Source organism: Folsomia candida, unplaced genomic scaffold (assembly GCF_002217175.1).
Source record: "Folsomia candida strain VU population unplaced genomic scaffold, ASM221717v1 Fcan01_Sc019, whole genome shotgun sequence".
Classification (NCBI taxonomy): domain Eukaryota; kingdom Metazoa; phylum Arthropoda; class Collembola; order Entomobryomorpha; family Isotomidae; genus Folsomia; species Folsomia candida.
The window spans coordinates 1,046,152-1,065,120 of NW_019091211.1; the positions used below are offsets into that span (position 1 = coordinate 1,046,152).

The 18,969-nt window shown below is 36.2% G+C and overlaps 2 protein-coding genes across 2 annotated transcripts; both read left to right on the top strand.

Moving 5' to 3' along the window:
• Positions 1 to 216: 216 nt before the first annotated feature.
• On the top strand, positions 217 to 1,117 carry LOC110857659 (uncharacterized protein YkwD). Its single transcript, XM_022106261.2, has 2 exons — positions 217 to 568; positions 647 to 1,117. The coding sequence occupies exons 1-2, from the start codon at positions 350 to 352 to the stop codon at positions 929 to 931; spliced, it is 504 nt and encodes a 167-aa protein (XP_021961953.1). The 5' UTR covers positions 217 to 349; the 3' UTR covers positions 932 to 1,117.
• Positions 1,118 to 1,273: 156 nt separating this feature from the next.
• Positions 1,274 to 6,298, top strand: LOC110857847 (paired amphipathic helix protein Sin3b-like). The gene is made up of 14 exons (XM_035858297.1): positions 1,274 to 1,463; positions 1,531 to 1,775; positions 1,963 to 2,572; positions 2,780 to 2,980; positions 3,055 to 3,414; positions 3,484 to 3,823; positions 3,932 to 4,137; positions 4,220 to 4,642; positions 4,713 to 4,935; positions 5,001 to 5,263; positions 5,337 to 5,505; positions 5,592 to 5,761; positions 5,825 to 6,007; positions 6,073 to 6,298. The coding sequence occupies exons 1-14, from the start codon at positions 1,407 to 1,409 to the stop codon at positions 6,136 to 6,138; spliced, it is 3,516 nt and encodes a 1,171-aa protein (XP_035714190.1). The 5' UTR covers positions 1,274 to 1,406; the 3' UTR covers positions 6,139 to 6,298.
• Positions 6,299 to 18,969: the final 12,671 nt, after the last annotated feature.

Below are 18,969 nucleotides of genomic sequence, written 5' to 3' on the forward strand. Positions count from 1 at the left end.
TGTTGTGTATTTGATAACATTTACATGCATACAAAATACAATAAAACTGCTACGCATATATTGCTTGGAAATCGCAGATAACTGATAGTTATTGTCCTTGCATGTAATTTTCGGCATCAAAATAAACGCTAAAAAACATTTTGTTCCTGAGAAATTCAAATCCCTCTGTTTATAAGCAATACGGAAAACCAAACATTTCTGGAAACCGATGCTGCACTTCAACTTCTCTCCATGGTCAGGATTTTCATATAAAAAGGCACAGGTTTGCATGAAAATGTATCATCACTAACATTCACCCTTTGACATCAACAACTTCAAATTCCCATAAACCTTCAAAACCTCCAATACAATGAAGCTTTTCATTTTCATCGCCATAATTGCGACTGCATCTGCAACCCCAGTGGACGAAAAAGAGGGGGACAACATCGGGGAACCATTGTACCAAACGACCGATTACCTCTACGTCAATGACGACTTCAACTCCATCCAGCAATCTGGACTTTGCCTGGCTGAAACTAATTCCGTTCGGGCAAGAAACGGCAAGGGGCCACTCGCTTGGGATGGCAGGGTAACAAACCGATTTCAATTAAATTGTCCTACATAATTATGTATCCAGATAAATATTCTGTTAAATGTATGCCCACAGTTGGAATCAGCCGCTCGAAACCACAACAATGTTATGGTGGCGAAGAACTGTTTTAGTCATCAATGTCCTGGAGAGCCAAATTTGGGAACCAGGGTCAGCCAAGTCGGGTATACTTGGACCAGCATTGGGGAAAATATTGCCAGCGGTTATCCAGATTGCAATGCCGTGGTGAATGGCTGGATGAACTCGGCCGGTCATAGAGAAAACATTCTGAGAGATTATTTGCAAGTCGGGTGTCACAGGGCTAATCAATACTGGACTTGCGTTTATGCCCGAGGACGCTAATTTTAGTGGAAGTTTGATGGAAGACTTGTACAATGAGCTGTTAATTAAATACCTACTAATCCATAATTAGTTTCTTTCGAATAAAGATTGATACAGATATACATTGCTTGCAATATGGATTTATGAATGATTTGTAAGATGTACATTTTTTATAAGGAAACTAATAATAAAAACAATAACAAAAAACATAAATTATATATTTTATTACATAAACACTAGTGGAGTTTTTAAATTTACATTTAAAAGCTTCTCATTCTCGGCAATTTTACCTTGGCATCCAATCCTGCAAAGTGAGACGAGGCGACCTCGCGCGTCTTCTTCGCAATGAGGCTGGCTGGACTAACTCCGGCAAACGAGTGGATGTGAATCCTCTCCTCTTCAAAAAACAGCAAACGTTAGCAGTTATTTTCGAAAAACTCTTTAAAAAATTTAACTGGAAAGTATCAACAAGTTTTGAGAGGTTGGGTACAACAAAATGGAGCAGGATCCAAATCACGGATCTCAATCTTCTAATTCTGCTCAAAGTTCACAGGTGAAATTTAATTGATTGACACTTGTTTCACTAGAAATTTTTATATTCTCTCCTTCTCAATATCTAGATTACATCATCCCAAGGTCATATGATGCCAGAGAGCTTTGATGGTGGTGGTCAAGAAGGCAATTACTCCTCGATAAGCCATGACCAAAATCAATCGACTCCTCTTGACCTATCGGTGACGGGATACATTCCGTCTAGCACGCAAGACGCCTTGGAGTATTTGGACCAAGTGAAAGATAAATTTAGAAATCAGCCTCAAGTCTACAATGACTTTTTAGAAATTTTGACGACATACAAATCCGGAGAGTGAGTTATTTTGACCTTTTGAAATTTTAAAACCTTGTCAACTTTTGCGAGTCATAGACTGTGACTACCAATTTACATATTAGATAATTCAAATTTCTTAAAAAAAACTCTAACATATTCCATAATGTGGTTTCTTGTTAATCTTAGTGGTCTAATTTTCTGATTAAAAATGTTACTCCTTTTCCAGCGTCAACATACATGGCGTAATTTCACGAGTGGCCAACTTATTTCGTGGCTTTCCTGAGCTGATCATTAGCTTCAATCCGTTTCTTCCGGAAGGATGCAAGATTATTCAAGTAGATGAACAAGGATTCCAAACCTTGTATCGAGTGTACGGCGAGACGGACTATATGTTGAAAAATGAGCCCTTCGTTCCTCCTCCGGCAGCAGCTGTTTTATCGTCACCTCCCACCTTGCCACCGCCGCCGCCGCCGTCACAGCAGGTAGCACTTTTTCAACCGGAGGACAACAACGTTCGACAAATTATGCAAACCTCCTTCTTCAGCGGTGGACCCATGTCTTCGTCGTCCATTCCGGTAGCATACTCTCAAGCCCGCTCGTCTTACGGAGACCTAAATCAAGTTGCTAGTTTCTACCAAAGTCCGCGTTATGAGACCATCTCGCCTCCTTTAGATGACACAATGACATTGAGTTACCCCGATATTAATTTTGTGAGCGTGGTTGAGCCACCGACCTCTTCTACATCTGCACATGCATATTCATCACTCGAAGGAACTGAGCTCCCCTGGGAACCAATCAAATTTGAAGATGCGATTACCTATGTTAACAAAATCAGGGTAATTAAATATTGATACCATTCCTAACAACTTTATTCTAACCTTGTCAACTGTGCAAATCATGTGATATGAGTAAGATCCAAATTTTAGATAGGATACCAGATTTGATTTTTTACTATTTCAACTTGTACGAATTTACAAATATGTCTTGTCAAGACAGTCTTGACAAACCGAATATGTAATATTGTAAATATTTTGGATATTTAGGAAAGACTCCGTGACGATCCAGAAACATATAATAAGTTTCTGCGGGTCCTCGAAACAAACGTCCACAAAACTCCACAGATGAATGATGCTGACCACATGGAACCATGCACTACCGAAGTTTATTCGGAAATGGCTAAAATATTTCAAAACCAGGAAGATTTACTTAAAGAATTTGTCCAATTTATCATCCCTCCAAACTGCGTAAGTTGCAGTTTATACTATCTACTTTGTAATTCTTAATTAATTATTATCGAACAATTTAATGTTATATTTAGCGTTCCATAAATCAGGGTCAAGTTCCAGAACCAGTGCCCGAGTTGCCTAAAAAATCTGTAAAATTCGCTCTGCCAGCCACCAGTGTTCCTATTGCACAACCAACCCCGTCCAAAAGGGGACGTCCTAAAGGTGTACTTAAAAATAATACGTCCAGGGACCAAAGTGCACTGAAGAAAATTAGGAAGCCTAAAGATCAAAGTATTCATAAACAACGAAAATCACCTAATATGCCTGCCTTTGCTGCGTTGCTTCCTGATTGTCCAGTTAGCAAGACAAACCTTGCCACTCCCAATAAAGTTATCCCAGCAACTGATGCGCCACAGCATGGGATATTGGAAGAAAGCGCATTTTTATCCGAGGTAAGTTTAGTGTGTTTCCAATTGGGTTCTTGTGCTAAACTGATGCATTTATTTATTCTGGTTATATAGTGCCAATCAGTGTTGAAACCTCACTTTGTATTTGACGACGTTAAGCGATGCTTGCGCCACTTTTTCGAGGGATTAATTCCTCGCAAGCATGTTTTGGAAATGGCTAAGCCACTTTTCGCTAAGCACCCGGAGATGTACCGACAGCTACGGAAATTTTTGAATACTCATAAGAAGCAGGCCACTTGTGAACCTGTGTCACAACCACAATTGACTCCAGAAAAGCCAAAAGAATCTGTAACTCAGCCACAGCTGACTCCAAAAAAGCCAAAACAATCTGTAACTCAACCCAAATCAACTCCAGAAAAGACCAATGAACAAACTTTGAAAAGGGGGAAACAATGTGAGCAGAAATTTTATTAATTAGCTAAATACATATTGCCATTCATATGCTCATATTTAAATCAATTTATCATGCTAATCTAAATACCACCTTCATAATTCGAATTAGATCACTCAACTTTTAAAAAAGTAGGAACGAGTTACGTACTTGTTCCGGAAGACCAAGTCCCTGAGATCTGCTCGGGTCGAACCGCCCTTTGCAACGAAGTTCTTAACGACAGGATTTTCTCGTGTCCAAAAAATAAAAGTTTTCTCATGCCGAAAAAATCTCGCTACGAAGCTACTCTCGGTTGTTGTGAGAATGAACGATTCGAGGTAATTACTACATGTATAATTTAATATGCACATTATTTTTCAAGTTACCCGTAAATATGCAACTTACATATTTTTAATCAAGCTTGACTATTCGATCGACTCAAATGCCGAGACAATTAGGACATTCGAAGCCGTCTTACACCGCGGGGCGCGAATGCGTGCAGAGGAACGAAATTCCTATCAACTCTCCAACTCTTTGGGTGGCACTTCGGACATTATCAATATCCTATCTATTCGTCGCATTTATGGAGAAAGAGCTGACAAAACTATCGAACGTCTGAAACGACAACCCATCTCCTCTATTCCGGCCGTACTGAAGCAGTTGAAGTCGTTGGACCAAAAATTGCGAAAAGAGAGGGATAGTAAAAACCAAACTTGGAAAGACCTAATGGATCGACATTACTTGAAGTCGTTGGATCATCAGTCATTCAGTTTTAAACAGACTGACGTCCAAATGATTCGCTCGACATGGTTGGTCAACGAGATTAAAACTATTTACGATAAGGTGAATTTATCAAGTTTTTCGTGCATTCTATAATCCAATTCGAAAATAACCTTTTATTTTTACTTGTTAGCGACACGATAAAAACAATGAAATTCCGGGGACTGGACCTCACTTGAATTTTCAATACTTTGGACATGTCATGCTGGATGAAACTATCAATCTCCTATTGCACCATGTCCGACGCCAAATTCAGACTCATGAAAAGGAAAAAATTAAAAAGTTGCTGAAGAAATTCATTCCAAATTTGTTCAATCATACCAGAATGAAATTGCCTCATAAAAAAGTTGAACAAGGTTTGTTGAAAATACTTAAAATATGATTCAACTCTGAAGTTAAATCTTTCAAATATTTTAAACAGGTGGCAGTCAAAAACGTCCACTCGATGTTGTACAAAATGTGACTCCGAGGACCAAGGCAGCTTACAAATCGTACGCAAACACGAACAGCATGCCGAATGTTGACGGATATGTAGTTGACCCTGGTACCCCGAAGGTAGGCGAATCCAGGAGAACGGTCTATAAGCGGCGATCTATACGAAGGCAGAGAGAAAATATTGAAGGTGAGCGGCGATCCAAAAAGGAAAATTCGTCAAGTGTACTTGCAGCTCCGCAGAGAGATCAGGTATGCAGTGGCATGTCTGTTTTTGTTAGCGACTATGTAATATGTAATTATTGTGTTTTTATTTTATGCAAAGGCCGAAACGTACACACTCTTCTACGTCAACAATGATTGGTACGTGTTCTTGCGTCTGTATCAAATAATTTTGGAGCGTCTTCAAAAGATGTCGGATACGGCAGCGAAGACTGAAGTAGAACCGATTGGCGTGGACCAACCTGCTGTGAACTTAGGATTGAGGGCACCAAGTTAGTTCATTTTGTTATGCATAATATTTGATTTGGATTTGACCTGAGAAAAAATCCACTTTTATGTACATACATCTATCTTCTAGATAAACTACAACCAGACGAGTACTTCCCTGAATTCATTAAAATGTTGAAAGATGTTTTGGATGGGGGCATGGAACTGGCAAAATATGAGGAAAAAATGCGTGAATTGTTCGGCATTCACGCCTACATTTGTTTCACGATGAACAAAGTTGTAACGAACGCTGTACGACAGGTTGGTTAATAGAATTCTATAAAAGCTAAATGTGAATGTTGTTAAAAACTTATTAATTTACAGCTGCAAACGTTAGCCTCCGACAAAATGTGTATCCAATTTACGGATTTATTCTCCCAAGCCGTCAAAGAAGAAGCTGCTGGAGGACCCTCTAATACTTCCGATGATCGTTCACAAGCGGAAGAAACTTACCAAGAACTCGCACAGAAGATTGATCCGAGCGGAAATTGTTACAAAGTTATTTTCGTGAGTCATTTATCGACTTCTTAAACATGACTTTAACTAACCTTCGTTCTCTTTCTGCTCACCAGCACCACAAGTCACTCCGGATGACAATGGAACTCTTGGACGGTGATAATCTTGAACGAAACGGTTGAGAGAAGTCCCAAACCCTGTGGCGTAACAGTCGAACGAACATGGTCTCGGATTTTCGTACCTGAAAATATTTTTTTTTACATCACAGGAAGAAATTTTACCTAATTTTTATAACGTTTTTATAATTCATTTCAATCTAAAATTTTATTCATAGTTTTTGCTGAGCATAATCTTTTCAGAAAATTTTAAATAAATGCAGATTTTCTTTTTTATATAACTTATCATTTACTAGTCTACGTCGTTAGCAAGAGCGTCGTTAGAATACTTAGCACCTGGTACAGAAACCTGATAAAGGTTGAATGTTTCAAGACAAAAAATGGTAATCCCGTCCTCAGCCGAATAATCCAGAACGACGCGACAATTTTCCCCTTTACACTTTTCCTCCTATACTTTGAGACGCAATTTGTAATAAATTTTTCCGCCCGGTCCGATAGTCCTGCAGTTATTCGGATTTCGACATACCTGAAATTTTATCAAAATTATCAAAATTCCACCTCTAAAAAAGTATCTCAATCCCATACTCACGTTACAAGGATGGAGCAAAATACACCAAAAAGTGTCAGGATGCTTGTCGCCCTATGAATCCGGTCTAACCACTTCATCGCCATGTAGCTCGACACCACGCACATGATCAACATGCCCAAGAGATGCACTCCCACCAGAATATTACCAAATATTACATTTGCAAATTTGTCCATGACCTGGAGTTGTCGATATATTCGTAGTAGTCAATACTATCGGAAACTGAAACCAGACCAGCTTTCCTCCAACGAGTCCTGTTTTGTGGAACTTTTCTTTCAGGAATTATAAGTATCGAGAGCCATACTCCGATAGAATAGGTGTAAAGTACCCCGTAAATTAAGTAGTGACAAATTACGTTGCACACCTGGAAAATAAGAGTATTTGTGATTAAATAGTGGACAAATTGCTACTTTAAGGAGAAATTGTTGCCGTATTGTATTTTTTAACCAGAAAAAATTATACTCGTGACTCATTTAGCAAATTTGCAAAGTCTCCAAAAATTTATGTCGTGAGGGGATTTGCAAAATGTGAGTTCGCAAAGGTTATCGCAGCCTTGTTATCCTAATTTGAGGATGGTTTCAATTTCTATTACTTGTAGTGGAGAGGATAAACTTGCAAAAAAATCCCATGGCTTTTAAGCAAATTTTAACGAAATTCACAAAACTTCGCAAGTTATATTGCCATGTTTATAATTTTCGAGATACATAAAATATTGACTTGTGAGTAGCATCCTTAGATAGATACATACGTTTCTCACCTGTAATACGAAATACGTAATGCATCCCATCAGTGGAAAATATTTCCATTCCGCCCTCAACCGGATATGGAACACATCCCTTAAAAATCGGTTGATCGGGTCGACTTTATCCAGCAGTACAAACCCATGCAACACCGGGATAACTGCGGTCGTCACGCTTATTAAAATCAGCAACGATTCCGTAACAACCATTTGCAATTGTAACTTTTCCCGGTATTTCGTAACCATCAGGCTTTTCAGGACAACATTTTGCGACCCTTTTCTCATCCCTTCGTCCAGGGACATGAGTACGTTAAAAATCTTGACGTGTTCTTTCCGCCTCATCGCGACCAGGAGGATGAGGGCAGCACTCAAACTGACCAATACACCGAGGTCGATATCCACCACAAACTGCGTCCGGTTGATTTTGGTCTCCCAAATCCGGAGGTACATTCTCGACATGGATATCGTGCAATAGGTCAAGGTCAAAAGTGTAAAGAATACGTAAACCAGAAAGTTTTGCCATTTTGAGACACCCAACCGAACACGGTCTCCCACAGGTTGGCAAATGTTAAAGGCTGCACATCTCGAGATATCCGTGAAGCGTTGTCGTGAGCAAATAATTTTGAGCATGCGACGAGACAACATGATTGCACAGTGGTGAAAATGACACCGAAAGAGGGGCGATGAACTAAAATATAAATGTTTCTGGAGATTTATATTTAGTTGTAATTTTTGCAATTAATCGTGTACGTATGTATTTATTACCTAGGAAAATATTCCTTAGTCGAATGTACACTCAAGTGCACTGTTACTTGCGCACGATATTTGTGCATGATATTAAATAGTTTCCAGGAAAGTCAGCTTATAATTTACTTACAATTAAAATTAGGAAATAATTTATTCAGTATTGTTATTACTCTGTAATTATTTATGGAAGCATTTCAATGACCTCGTTTTTCTCCAGGGAATGTATAGAAAATTTTATTTCGCCAAATATAGAATAATTGACATGAAATGCACTTGAAGAAAAATGTAGGCATTTAAATTTAAACGCATTTGTGCATATGTATGTATGTTTATTTAAATACATATGTTTGGAACAATACATAGTTCATATCATCATTATTATCTTATGCATACTCCCAATGCGAATTTTTGACTGGTCGAAATTTTTAATTGTCGTGGTGATATATTTGATTAGCCAATTAAAAATCGGATTGAGAGCATGACATGGTGATGACATGAACTATAGAGTGGTTATGGCTGCATATTCTAGATAAATGCATAAATATTTCTAGTAAATTGTTCCATACTTGACGAAATAAAATTTTTTCATGCAGATTCAATTATGTGCCTGGATTTTTAGTCATAACCCCTAACGAACCTAACCTGCTACGATTACTTGCATACTCTCTGCGGAAATCTGTACTTCAATACGTACACTGGATTGGCATATGAACATATGTATGTGCATACAAGTAATCTCGTTCTGGCAATCACGAAAACTATAAAAAAATAAGAATATCTCTTATGATCCAATGAGGGATTCTAAACCGATGAGATTTTTTAAAAATAATTTCAGGTTCTCAACGGAAATCAGTGATTTGCGTATATACTTTATTTATCTACTACTTGCAAAGATTCGCTGTAGGCTGTAACGATAAAAAATAACTAGTACCGTTTTTACAACAAGGTCTGTAGGGTATTTATGTAGGTATGTATACATAATTTAATAAATATGTTCTATAATCTATCATAAATCATTTAATCAGGCGCTTAACTTCCAAATATAGATAATTCATGCTTATGATCATGCACATACAGTATGTCACTTTATTGTAGATGCAAGCCTTGTATGCATTATATAAATCACAAATACTCCACAACGGGTTAATATTTCAAATTCGTTTTTAGACCAATTATTAGCAATATTTCATACTACATTTGTGCAAAATTTCAAATGAATTGGGCTAAAACTGGTGAAGTTATAGATACTTAAATGTCAAAAAGTTGCAAATTGCACGCCACAAAATTGTAGATGCAGCTGAGTTTAATTACGATAACGACCCAGTCTTTCAGTCTACATACAAATTTTGTTCGGGAATGTTTATTTTGTGTAAGTACAGTTGTTTATATTGTCAATAGAAAATATTTTGTAGAAATTTTATTCCAAAATCGTACATGACAGCGAGGTCAATCCAGGATTTCGGGCGGAAAATGTCGTGAGTTATAAAAAAGGGTTAAGTTGTGGAAAAATTTTCGGAGAACATGAAATTTAACAAAATATTGTCAAAAGAATGGGATTAGATGGAAACTCTTGTGAACAATCACGACCGTGGTCAAAAACGCAGCACATCGCCGAGTGAGGATGATGCAATTATAAGAACAGTGAGGATAATCCTCGTCTGTTCAAATCAAAAATTTCGAAAAGTGTTTAAAGTGACCTTTGAACTGATGACCACCTATAATGGATTAGAAACAGGCAGATATTCACTGAATTATCGGGAGATTTGGCAAAATAAACATGTAAGATCTCAAGGAGAGGCCATAAGAAATACTTAGCCTTGGTTAGGCAGAAGTCAGGACGTCCGTTTGTGACAGGAAAAAATTTTAGTTTCTAGATTACACCAAAATTCCATTTCCTGGTTCAGATGGAGTGACCAGAGTGTGGTGGAATCAGAACCAAAGTTCGATAAAGTGATTTCTGGGACCAATTGTAAAAAAATAGACTTGTCAAGGAAATAATAATAATAATAATAATAATAGTATTTATTATACTGATCTTATCATAATATGTGATACAAAAAAACACCTCATGTTATAAAATAGAGAAGGAGACTCTACCAACATTTAGTTAAGTAAGCAACATACATGGTTTCGACAGTTTACAAACTCTCTAAGCCACTACTATTAGTTGGAATGATACTTAACAATACTTATAACTAAACACAATTAACTAAACACAATTTTTATCTTTCAGCATTAGAATAGTTTCATACTTGCAACTAAATATAGTGTTTTTTTCCCTGTATTCAGAATTGATTAATCTAATTAAGGTAGGTAATGTTGAGTTATAATATTTTGCATTTTTAATATTGGTCTGATGAACAATATTAGTCTTTCTTAACATCATACTTGATGAACCAGTACCGAATTCAGGCAAAAATACAGAATAACGACCAATTATTAGTTTAAACCCGAATTTTTTAAGTGAAATGTCCCTACGCATTTCAAGAGATTCAATTTTGAAAGAATTCAATACATCAATATAATTAGTATGATCGACCCGTTTTCTTAAAATAATGGATAAAGCAATTTTTTGCACTTTTTCAAGTTTGTGAATAAGTTTGATTGGTAAACCGGGACCCCAAATGACCGCACAATATTCTAAACCAGATCTAATATATACATTAAAAACATGAATTAATTCCGAAATAGAAAAACCAGACTTGAATAATTTTTTTAATTGATACAATTTGCCCACTGCTAAAGACACAATTTTAGAAATGTGATAGTTCCACTCATATTTCGAGGTGAAGTGAACTCCTAATAATTTTAACTTGTCAACAACAGGAATTTTAACATTATTTATATAGAAATCTGTGGAAAAATTTAATTTCCTACCACCAAAGTTTACAACTAGAATTTCACATTTGAGGGGATTAGGTTTCATATTAATTTCGGAACACGCCTTAGAAAGGACATCAAGAGCTTTCTGCATGTTTGGGAGATTATTACCCACAACTCTTTCTACAATTACAAGATCATCAACAAATCCTGCTTGACAAAAATTTAGAAATTTAGAAATTATTTCAAGATCCAGCTTGTTTAAAACCGAATTCATTACCACAATAAATAGTAATGGAGCCAGCTTTGTTCCAGCCGGTGCTCCACAGGAAATTGTTTCAAAATTGGACAGACATTGGTTAATTTTAACAGATTGTGACCTAGACTTTAAGAACGACATGATCCATAAGATATCTAATTCGTTGACACCATAATCTATTAAAATTTGAGCTATAACTAAGTGATCAAGCAAATCGAACGCTTTTAAAGTATCAACAGCGGCAATGATAACTTTCGAACCCGGAATATCCGCCGTTTTTAAAATAAATTCATTTACTTTACCCAAATAATAAGCAGTTGAAGCTCCTTTCAAACTACCAAATTGAGAAAAATTGATTTTGTCAATCAAGCTAGCATACAACTTATCAAACATAAATTGCTCGGCAATTTTAGAAAAAATATCAGTTTGAGTAATGGCCCTTATATCATTGAGCGTTGAGAATTCTACTTTTTTTTAATAACGGAGTAATAAAGCCAGCTTTCCACACATCCGGAACTGAAAAAGTTTCAAATGAGTAATTGATTATTTCAGTAAGTAAAGGAACAATGAAACAATTCGACATTTTTACTAATTGGACAGGGATACGACCAGGAACATTACTTTTTTTAACATTTAATTCAGTTAATAATTTGTTAACTTGAATTTGAGTTACAGTTAATGGGCTTTGGTTACTCGGAACTGGACAGAGAACAAGCCTGTTAACTCCATCATAAGTGTTACATATAGTAGCAAAGTGATAATTGATTAAATCAGCTACTTGCTTGGAATTAAAATTAGAATAATCAGGTACACTCAAAATTTTATCATAAATACTAGGCAAGGAGAGACCACAAACCTTTTTTACAAGTGAATACCACTCTGACGTATTTGCACTCATAATTTTTGATTTAAATTTATCACGAATATTGCTCTTAGATAATTGAATTTCCTTTTTAAGTAATGAATCTAACTCTCGCCACTTGTTATTCCCTTTCACTCTTAATTTATTTTTGGATTTGACAAGTTTGCGCACACGACTGGTGATCCAGATGGGATCATGAATATTAATCAGTTTATCATAAGGAACAGCTAATTGATTAAACGTTTCTTCAAGAATAGAATTCAATTGAGCAACTTTAGTGTTCAAATCGAGAGAAGAAAACCAATGAATGTCGACTTGAATGTCGTTTAATTTTGAAACAAATTCCTCACTAATTGAGTCTATAGAGGGTCGACAAGTGATAGTTTTACGCATTTTATGACAATTAAATTTCTCATTAGCCAATCTTAGCTGTGGGTACTTATAGTATATGGTGTGAAACCTCTGAATTTTTGCAGGAATGTAATTGTTGGGGGCAGTCACAGTTAAGCCGGGGTATTAACATTCAAATCTGACGCTTACGTCATGACAAACAAGGCGTATCTTGATTTGCAGAAAATAAATCTTTGTCGATTTATAACAAAAGCTGACTTTGGTCAGCGATTTATCCTTCAACATGGCGAGTATTATATCAATATTTAAAAAATCTTCTCAAAATGCTTCAAGGGTAATGGAATAAAGGTGTTGGGTTGGGTTTTTCAATCCCCTGGCCTCAGTCCGATCTAGCATTCATGGTAGACCCTGAAGCGTCCTGCGGCAGAACGGAAACCAACAAATGCAGCTTGTCTGAAAACCATAGTCGCAAAAGAGTGGTGGAATATTGACCAAAGTGTCATTAATAGATTGGTAGATTCGATGTTAAGACGAATTCAAGCCGGCATTGCCGCTAAAAGTAGGTCATCAGCATATTGAATTGGCTGTTCAGCTGTATCTACAATTTTGTGGCGTGCAATTTGCAACTTTTTGACATTTAAATGTCTATAATTTTGTCAGTTTTAGCCCAATTCATTTGAAATTTTGCACAAATGTAGTATGAAATATTGCTAATAATTGGTCTAAAAACTAATTTGAAATATTAACCCGTTGTGGAGTATTTGTGCTATATATAATGTATGCATGCCTTGCATCTACAATAAAGTGAGATACTGTATTTCTAGTGGAAAACCACCCAACATACATACGTTAGTACGTATTTACATGCATGAACTTGCCTACATGTTGTACTTTGATATCACATTTAAGTACTGTATACTTTTATTCACTTTATTTATAAAAAACATTTCAAGTCGGATATATTCCAATGCGTATGTATCTGTTGTAACTCACATATTTGCGTACTTATTTATTACCTATTAAAATTACATGCACCTGCATTTTTCTTTGATATTTGCCCAGCTAATTTTCGCAATTTGTCACGTACATCATTGCTAGCGCTTCCTTCGCAATTAGTACATTTATTTAAGGTTAAACACCTATCATTACGTGTACCAACCCAATTACTCCGCTCATAAGTTTAGGCAGATACTTAATTAACATGTTTTCTTCATGCACGTCGCGTCGTGTTCCAGGCCACGTCATATAGTATCTAATAAAAATTACACTCCTAAGTTCATCCCCGTTATTATGACGAGAACTATAATGGCATCCTAAAATGAAGCATATTTATCCAGTGCTATCCCGCATCCTGCCGCAATTCGGATGCAGTTGGTCTTCATCATGATTACGAAACGCATGCTAAAAATCTACACGGAACGACTTCGTCTCACTGACCAATTTCAGTGCACCCCGATCAGCATCTCGTCCCCAGAAAGTTGCCCACCAACGTTACGGAGTTCAAAATGGAAACATTTTTCCCTCTTCGTCATCTTCTCCATGAGTACGGTTATCTACGTCGTGACGTGTGGAACGAGGACGTTGTTCCGCTTATGGGAAAGTAAATTAAATCTTGTTCACTTTCTCGTGGATGCAGTTTTTGGCCAAGCTGTGTTAGCAATTTGCACCTTGTCGATCTGGATGATTCGCAGTAGGCGAGATCATGCCAAAATGTTTAACGGGCTGATCAAGTTGGATTCCGAGTTTAAAAGTATGAAATAATCGCAAAATTTAGAAAATTATTAATTTCCCGTTCAATATTTTTGCATACATATTTAGAAAAGTTGCAATTTATCGTACTGCAAAATGCGGATGGTTGTCACTTCCGGAATCAAAACTTATCTCTTGAAATGCTAATGTTTGCGACATGTCTGGTAACAACATTCCTCCCGGTTGTGTATGGTCTTACCATGCTGGATAAGGCAGACCCGATTCATAGAGCTGTCAAGTATTTGTTTCACTGGAGGGTTCGGTTGCGATGGAATTTTCTACCAGTTTTGATGTCCGGAATGTATTTTGTGCTTCAAGTAAGTTTCACTAGAATTTTTGTTACCCAGCAAACCCTGTAAATTTTGCAAGCTTATTTTTCAAAATGTTTACGCAACACAAAACTCACTTGAATTGTGTGCAGATATATTTGTAAACTGTTATTGCATATATTGTCAAATGCACGGGTTTTACAGACATTATGGTACAAATGCCTGCGTAAATTATTTGCGGAACATGTTGCTGATAATTTTGCAAATTTGTTGTTTGCAAAATTATTGGTATTAACTTTACTATTAGTTTTAGTATTAGTTTTACATATGTGTGCATTTATGTAGCTTTGCAGCGTTGGATTTCACTATCTTGGATTCTCAATCCTATACTTTCACTCAATCACGGTTTGGCTCAAGCTAATCACACCACGAGGATCGCTAAATAACCCAGGGAAATTCCTCCTTAAGAAAACGTCTCTCTGGAAGAAAACTGATCTCATCTCGCAACAAGATCGTTTCAACATTTTGCAAATTTATCGCCAATTCCAAGTCTTGGATCGATACATTAACGCTGTCTATGGTCATTTTCTGGTCACTCTGCACATGGGTGTGCTCCTTGGCATAGCTCTCATTGCAAGTTACATGTGTATCAGATCTCTTCACGTGCTAAACTTTGCTCCCCAAGTATTAATAATTCTTTGCGTTGTTGTCGCGATTGCGATCATGTAAGTAAATATTTAGTAATGCTACTTTGTGAGAGTGAATTTCATTTAAGTAAATAAATTATTAAATTTTCAGGTACTTCGAGGTTCGACATCTCTCCAATATGTCGAATCTTTCAGATAAATTTATTAAAATTTGCGGTGCACGATATCGAAGAAAAAGTGTGAAGGGGAAGGTAGCAGTGTCGCTTTGGACGCTGCATATCCGGTCTGGATCACCATTTTTTACCATAAAGCATTCGAGTTTTCTACAATTCGTGTATCAACTGATGACAGTTTTAGCTACGTTGCTATTGACGACGTGAAGTTTGATATTTTTGCATATGTATCGTGTTAAGGTGTGGGGAATCAAAAATTAAAAATTAAGTCAGTATATTGACAGTGTTCATGTATGTGGTTAATATGCATCAGATATGTGTATGTACATATACTTAAGTGCTTATTAAGTAAGATGAGCTTAAAATGTTTGCAAATTTTTGAAAATATACTGATAGTGTGAAACATTTTAGCTAAATAATTTAATTAGTTGGTATATAAATATACGCTTCGTATAACGTTTTTCATTGTTAAACTTTCTACGGAAATTCATTACTTGACGCGTGTCACTATATTCACATGTATTAAACGAATGATTTCTCAAATTTGGAGCAATAATGGGTATCATTGAACAAAAATAGCTTTGTTCCTAATTTCATCACTTTCATCCATATATTGCATAAAAACGTCATTGTTTATATGTATCCATCCCACGTGTACAAATTAATGTCTGCTAGGTATGTACATAATACCGTAATACCGTAATATGTACATACCATATTTTCGCATATTATGAGAAAATGTTGTCTACTTACGTCATAATGAAAATAATTTATGTATAAGGACAATCATGTTCAGCGTAAATGTCAAGTTACATATAAATACTTATGATTTAGGTTTCATAGAATTTTATAAATACTATGCAGGTGAAACTTTTGTATCAATTTGGTACCATGGCAGTACAATAAATATGTGACATTCGTATCATATGTATGTAAATATGTACGTACGTAAATAATATGTCAATGTGTTCAGACTCGACATATAGATATGTAGATACATTCTGTGTAATATGATAAACACTAAAAAAATACATGGCGTACTACTGTAAATTATTAGAAGTACTAATATCAGAAGGATTTAACTCATAACTTGCCAAGATAAAGGAAATTTCCTGTAATTAATCTTACATTAAATAATTTTATAACCCATGGAACCTTAACACTGGTGAGTATAAAGATATTTGCTGATGATGTACATACATATGCATTCTAACAAGGGACACTCACGACCTGTCGTTTGAGTCCAGGGTACCCACTATGTTTTTTAGAATCTACTAGGACCCCAGATGAAGGATTCATTCTTATTTCCGTGTAAAACTCATATTTGGCGCCATGGCGTGGCGCCAAATTCGCCAAATTTGATGGTTTTTCATTTTAAAACCGCCATAACTTTTGAAATCCTGGACGGATTTTCAAAATTTTTGGCAAAAATCATGACAAGGAGTTCAACTTTGGTATTCTATGAAATTTTTTCCAAAATTATCACTTTTAACTTTTCACAAAATTTCGAAATTTCGGGTTCGTCGAAAAAATGCTAAAATTATCTCAAAAATTAGAAATTTTGTATTTTTATTTTTTTCTCAAAAATTTAAGTTTGGCGCCACGCCATTGGGCCAAATATGAGTTTTACACGGAAATAATAATGAATCCTTCATCAAGGGTCCCAGTAGATTCTAAAAAACATAGTGGGTACCCTGGACTCAAACGACAGGTCGTGAGTGTCCCTTGTAAGACGAAGTTAATTTTTTTAACAAGATAATATCTAAAACCTTGGCAGGAACATTCAAGTTCTATTGAAAACTGTTTCGTGGTCATCTTCACGTAGACCTGATCCAATTGCGGTACGTAACGAATGGAAATATCCACAAATGACAAACTAATTTTGGAACACCGATTAGCGTAGTGCAGTAAAATATTTTTGTTAAAGCTATTTTTCATAATAATCATCAAATTTAAATTTTGACTACTAAATACCTAGATATTTTAATTGTTAAATTGTATAATAGCTCAATTGGTTCAATTTTGGCTCTCAGGTTTTTTAATATATACAATTTACAAAAATATTAAGGTCAAACTATGTATATTCTCAATTTGTTTAAATTTTTGGAAATACATGTTCGACGACTATGCACGTAAAAATGTGTGTATGATGATTAAAATTAATAATTTCCCAACTACAAAAATTCATGAAAAATTACAAGTTTTATTATGAAATTGAAACATCTTTATGAAAATTAATATTCTTGACAAATGTACATAGGTACATATTTATACCTTATCACCATCCTTATTCCGTCGCGATAAGTAAGGTAGACAAGAAATTAAGCAGCAAAGAAATAAAACCAAGAAAGCTGGTATGCTTCAAATGGAAGAAGGGTTCTCCCGTCTGAAAATTTATCAACCACAATGACTTTGTCATTTTTCCCTTGATACTTTTCCGTCGATGTTTCGAAGAGGAATTGCGAATAAAGGTTTCCGATAATTCCGCAACCGTGGCTGTAAGTTTGACTTCGACAAACCTAAAATCACGACAAGCCAAATTATATTTTGTACAACTTAAAAAACAAAATCAGCAATACAAATCACTCCCAACTCACATTGTGACGAAGCAAACACAAATTCCAATTAGTGCCACCATTATTGTGGCTCGATTCAACCTATCGTGCCATCGGATGATCATGTAATTCGTGGCAATTGAAATTCCCAAAATCCCGCCGAGATGCACGGACATTAGGAAATGCCCATAAATCACGTTGAGCCATCGATCCATGACCTGGAGATGCCGATAACCCTTGATAACGTCAAAGGGATCCCTCGTCATAGAAATCAAGTCGCATCTCATCCATCGCGTGTATCGTCGCCTAAGATGCGCCTTATTGACAACGATTAGCCACACAGTTATGCAATGAAGATAGAGCATGGCGCAGCACAGGTTGTGGAACATAACGTTACAAATCTGCATGCATAGCAAGACATTAATTCATACGCGGTTTTTAGTTTCATAAAATTATTTACGGTTCAGCCAATATTAATAGTCGCAAAAAAATCTGAAAGGTTTCCTGGCAGATACAAGCTAAATAATAATAGCAACTAAATAACCTCTCAGAAAATTTTCGAAGGAAATTCGGCTCCTAATATTGACTGAACAGATTATCACCCACCTGCAGAATATAGTACATGATGAGGAACAAAATTGGCAAAATTTTTACCGCGAGGCGTAGTCTGATTCCCAAAACATGGAGGAAAAATCGATGAATTATTGCAGCTTTATCAAGGACAACAAATCCGTATAAAATCGGCATAAGCACGGTCGCCACGCCAGCTACGAAAAATAACGCCTCCATCGTCAACTCTCTTAACTTGACGCGTCTCTTAATTTTTGGTGCGGCGGAAACGTAGAGAATAACGAAGGGCAGATTTTCTACACAAAAAAATTAAAAATTCAATCAGTTTTTTGACAAATTTTGAGCATTTTGATGAGCATTTTGATATTTGCCACGCAAACTAGAAGTTTTACCCCAATTCTCACCATACCCCATTTCAAAGATATCCTTACCCTTCATACACTTATCCAGAGACATCAGCATGTTAACCATGCTGGCTTGATCTCTTCGTTCCAGCGTCATCAGCAGGGCCATGGACGTCACGACGAACACAGACAAACCTAACGACACGTCAAAGACGAATTGCACCCG

Coding starts and splice junctions, on each gene's coding strand:
- LOC110857847 (XM_035858297.1), top strand. CDS start 1,407: ATGGAGCAGGATCCAAATCACGGATCTCAATCTTCTAATTCTGCTCAA. Junction 2,981..3,054: donor TTATCATCCCTCCAAACTGC/GTAAGTTGCAGT, acceptor TGTTATATTTAG/CGTTCCATAAATCAGGGTCA. Junction 5,506..5,591: donor CTTAGGATTGAGGGCACCAA/GTTAGTTCATTT, acceptor TCTATCTTCTAG/ATAAACTACAACCAGACGAG.
- LOC110857659 (XM_022106261.2), top strand. CDS start 350: ATGAAGCTTTTCATTTTCATCGCCATAATTGCGACTGCATCTGCAACC. Junction 569..646: donor CACTCGCTTGGGATGGCAGG/GTAACAAACCGA, acceptor GTATGCCCACAG/TTGGAATCAGCCGCTCGAAA.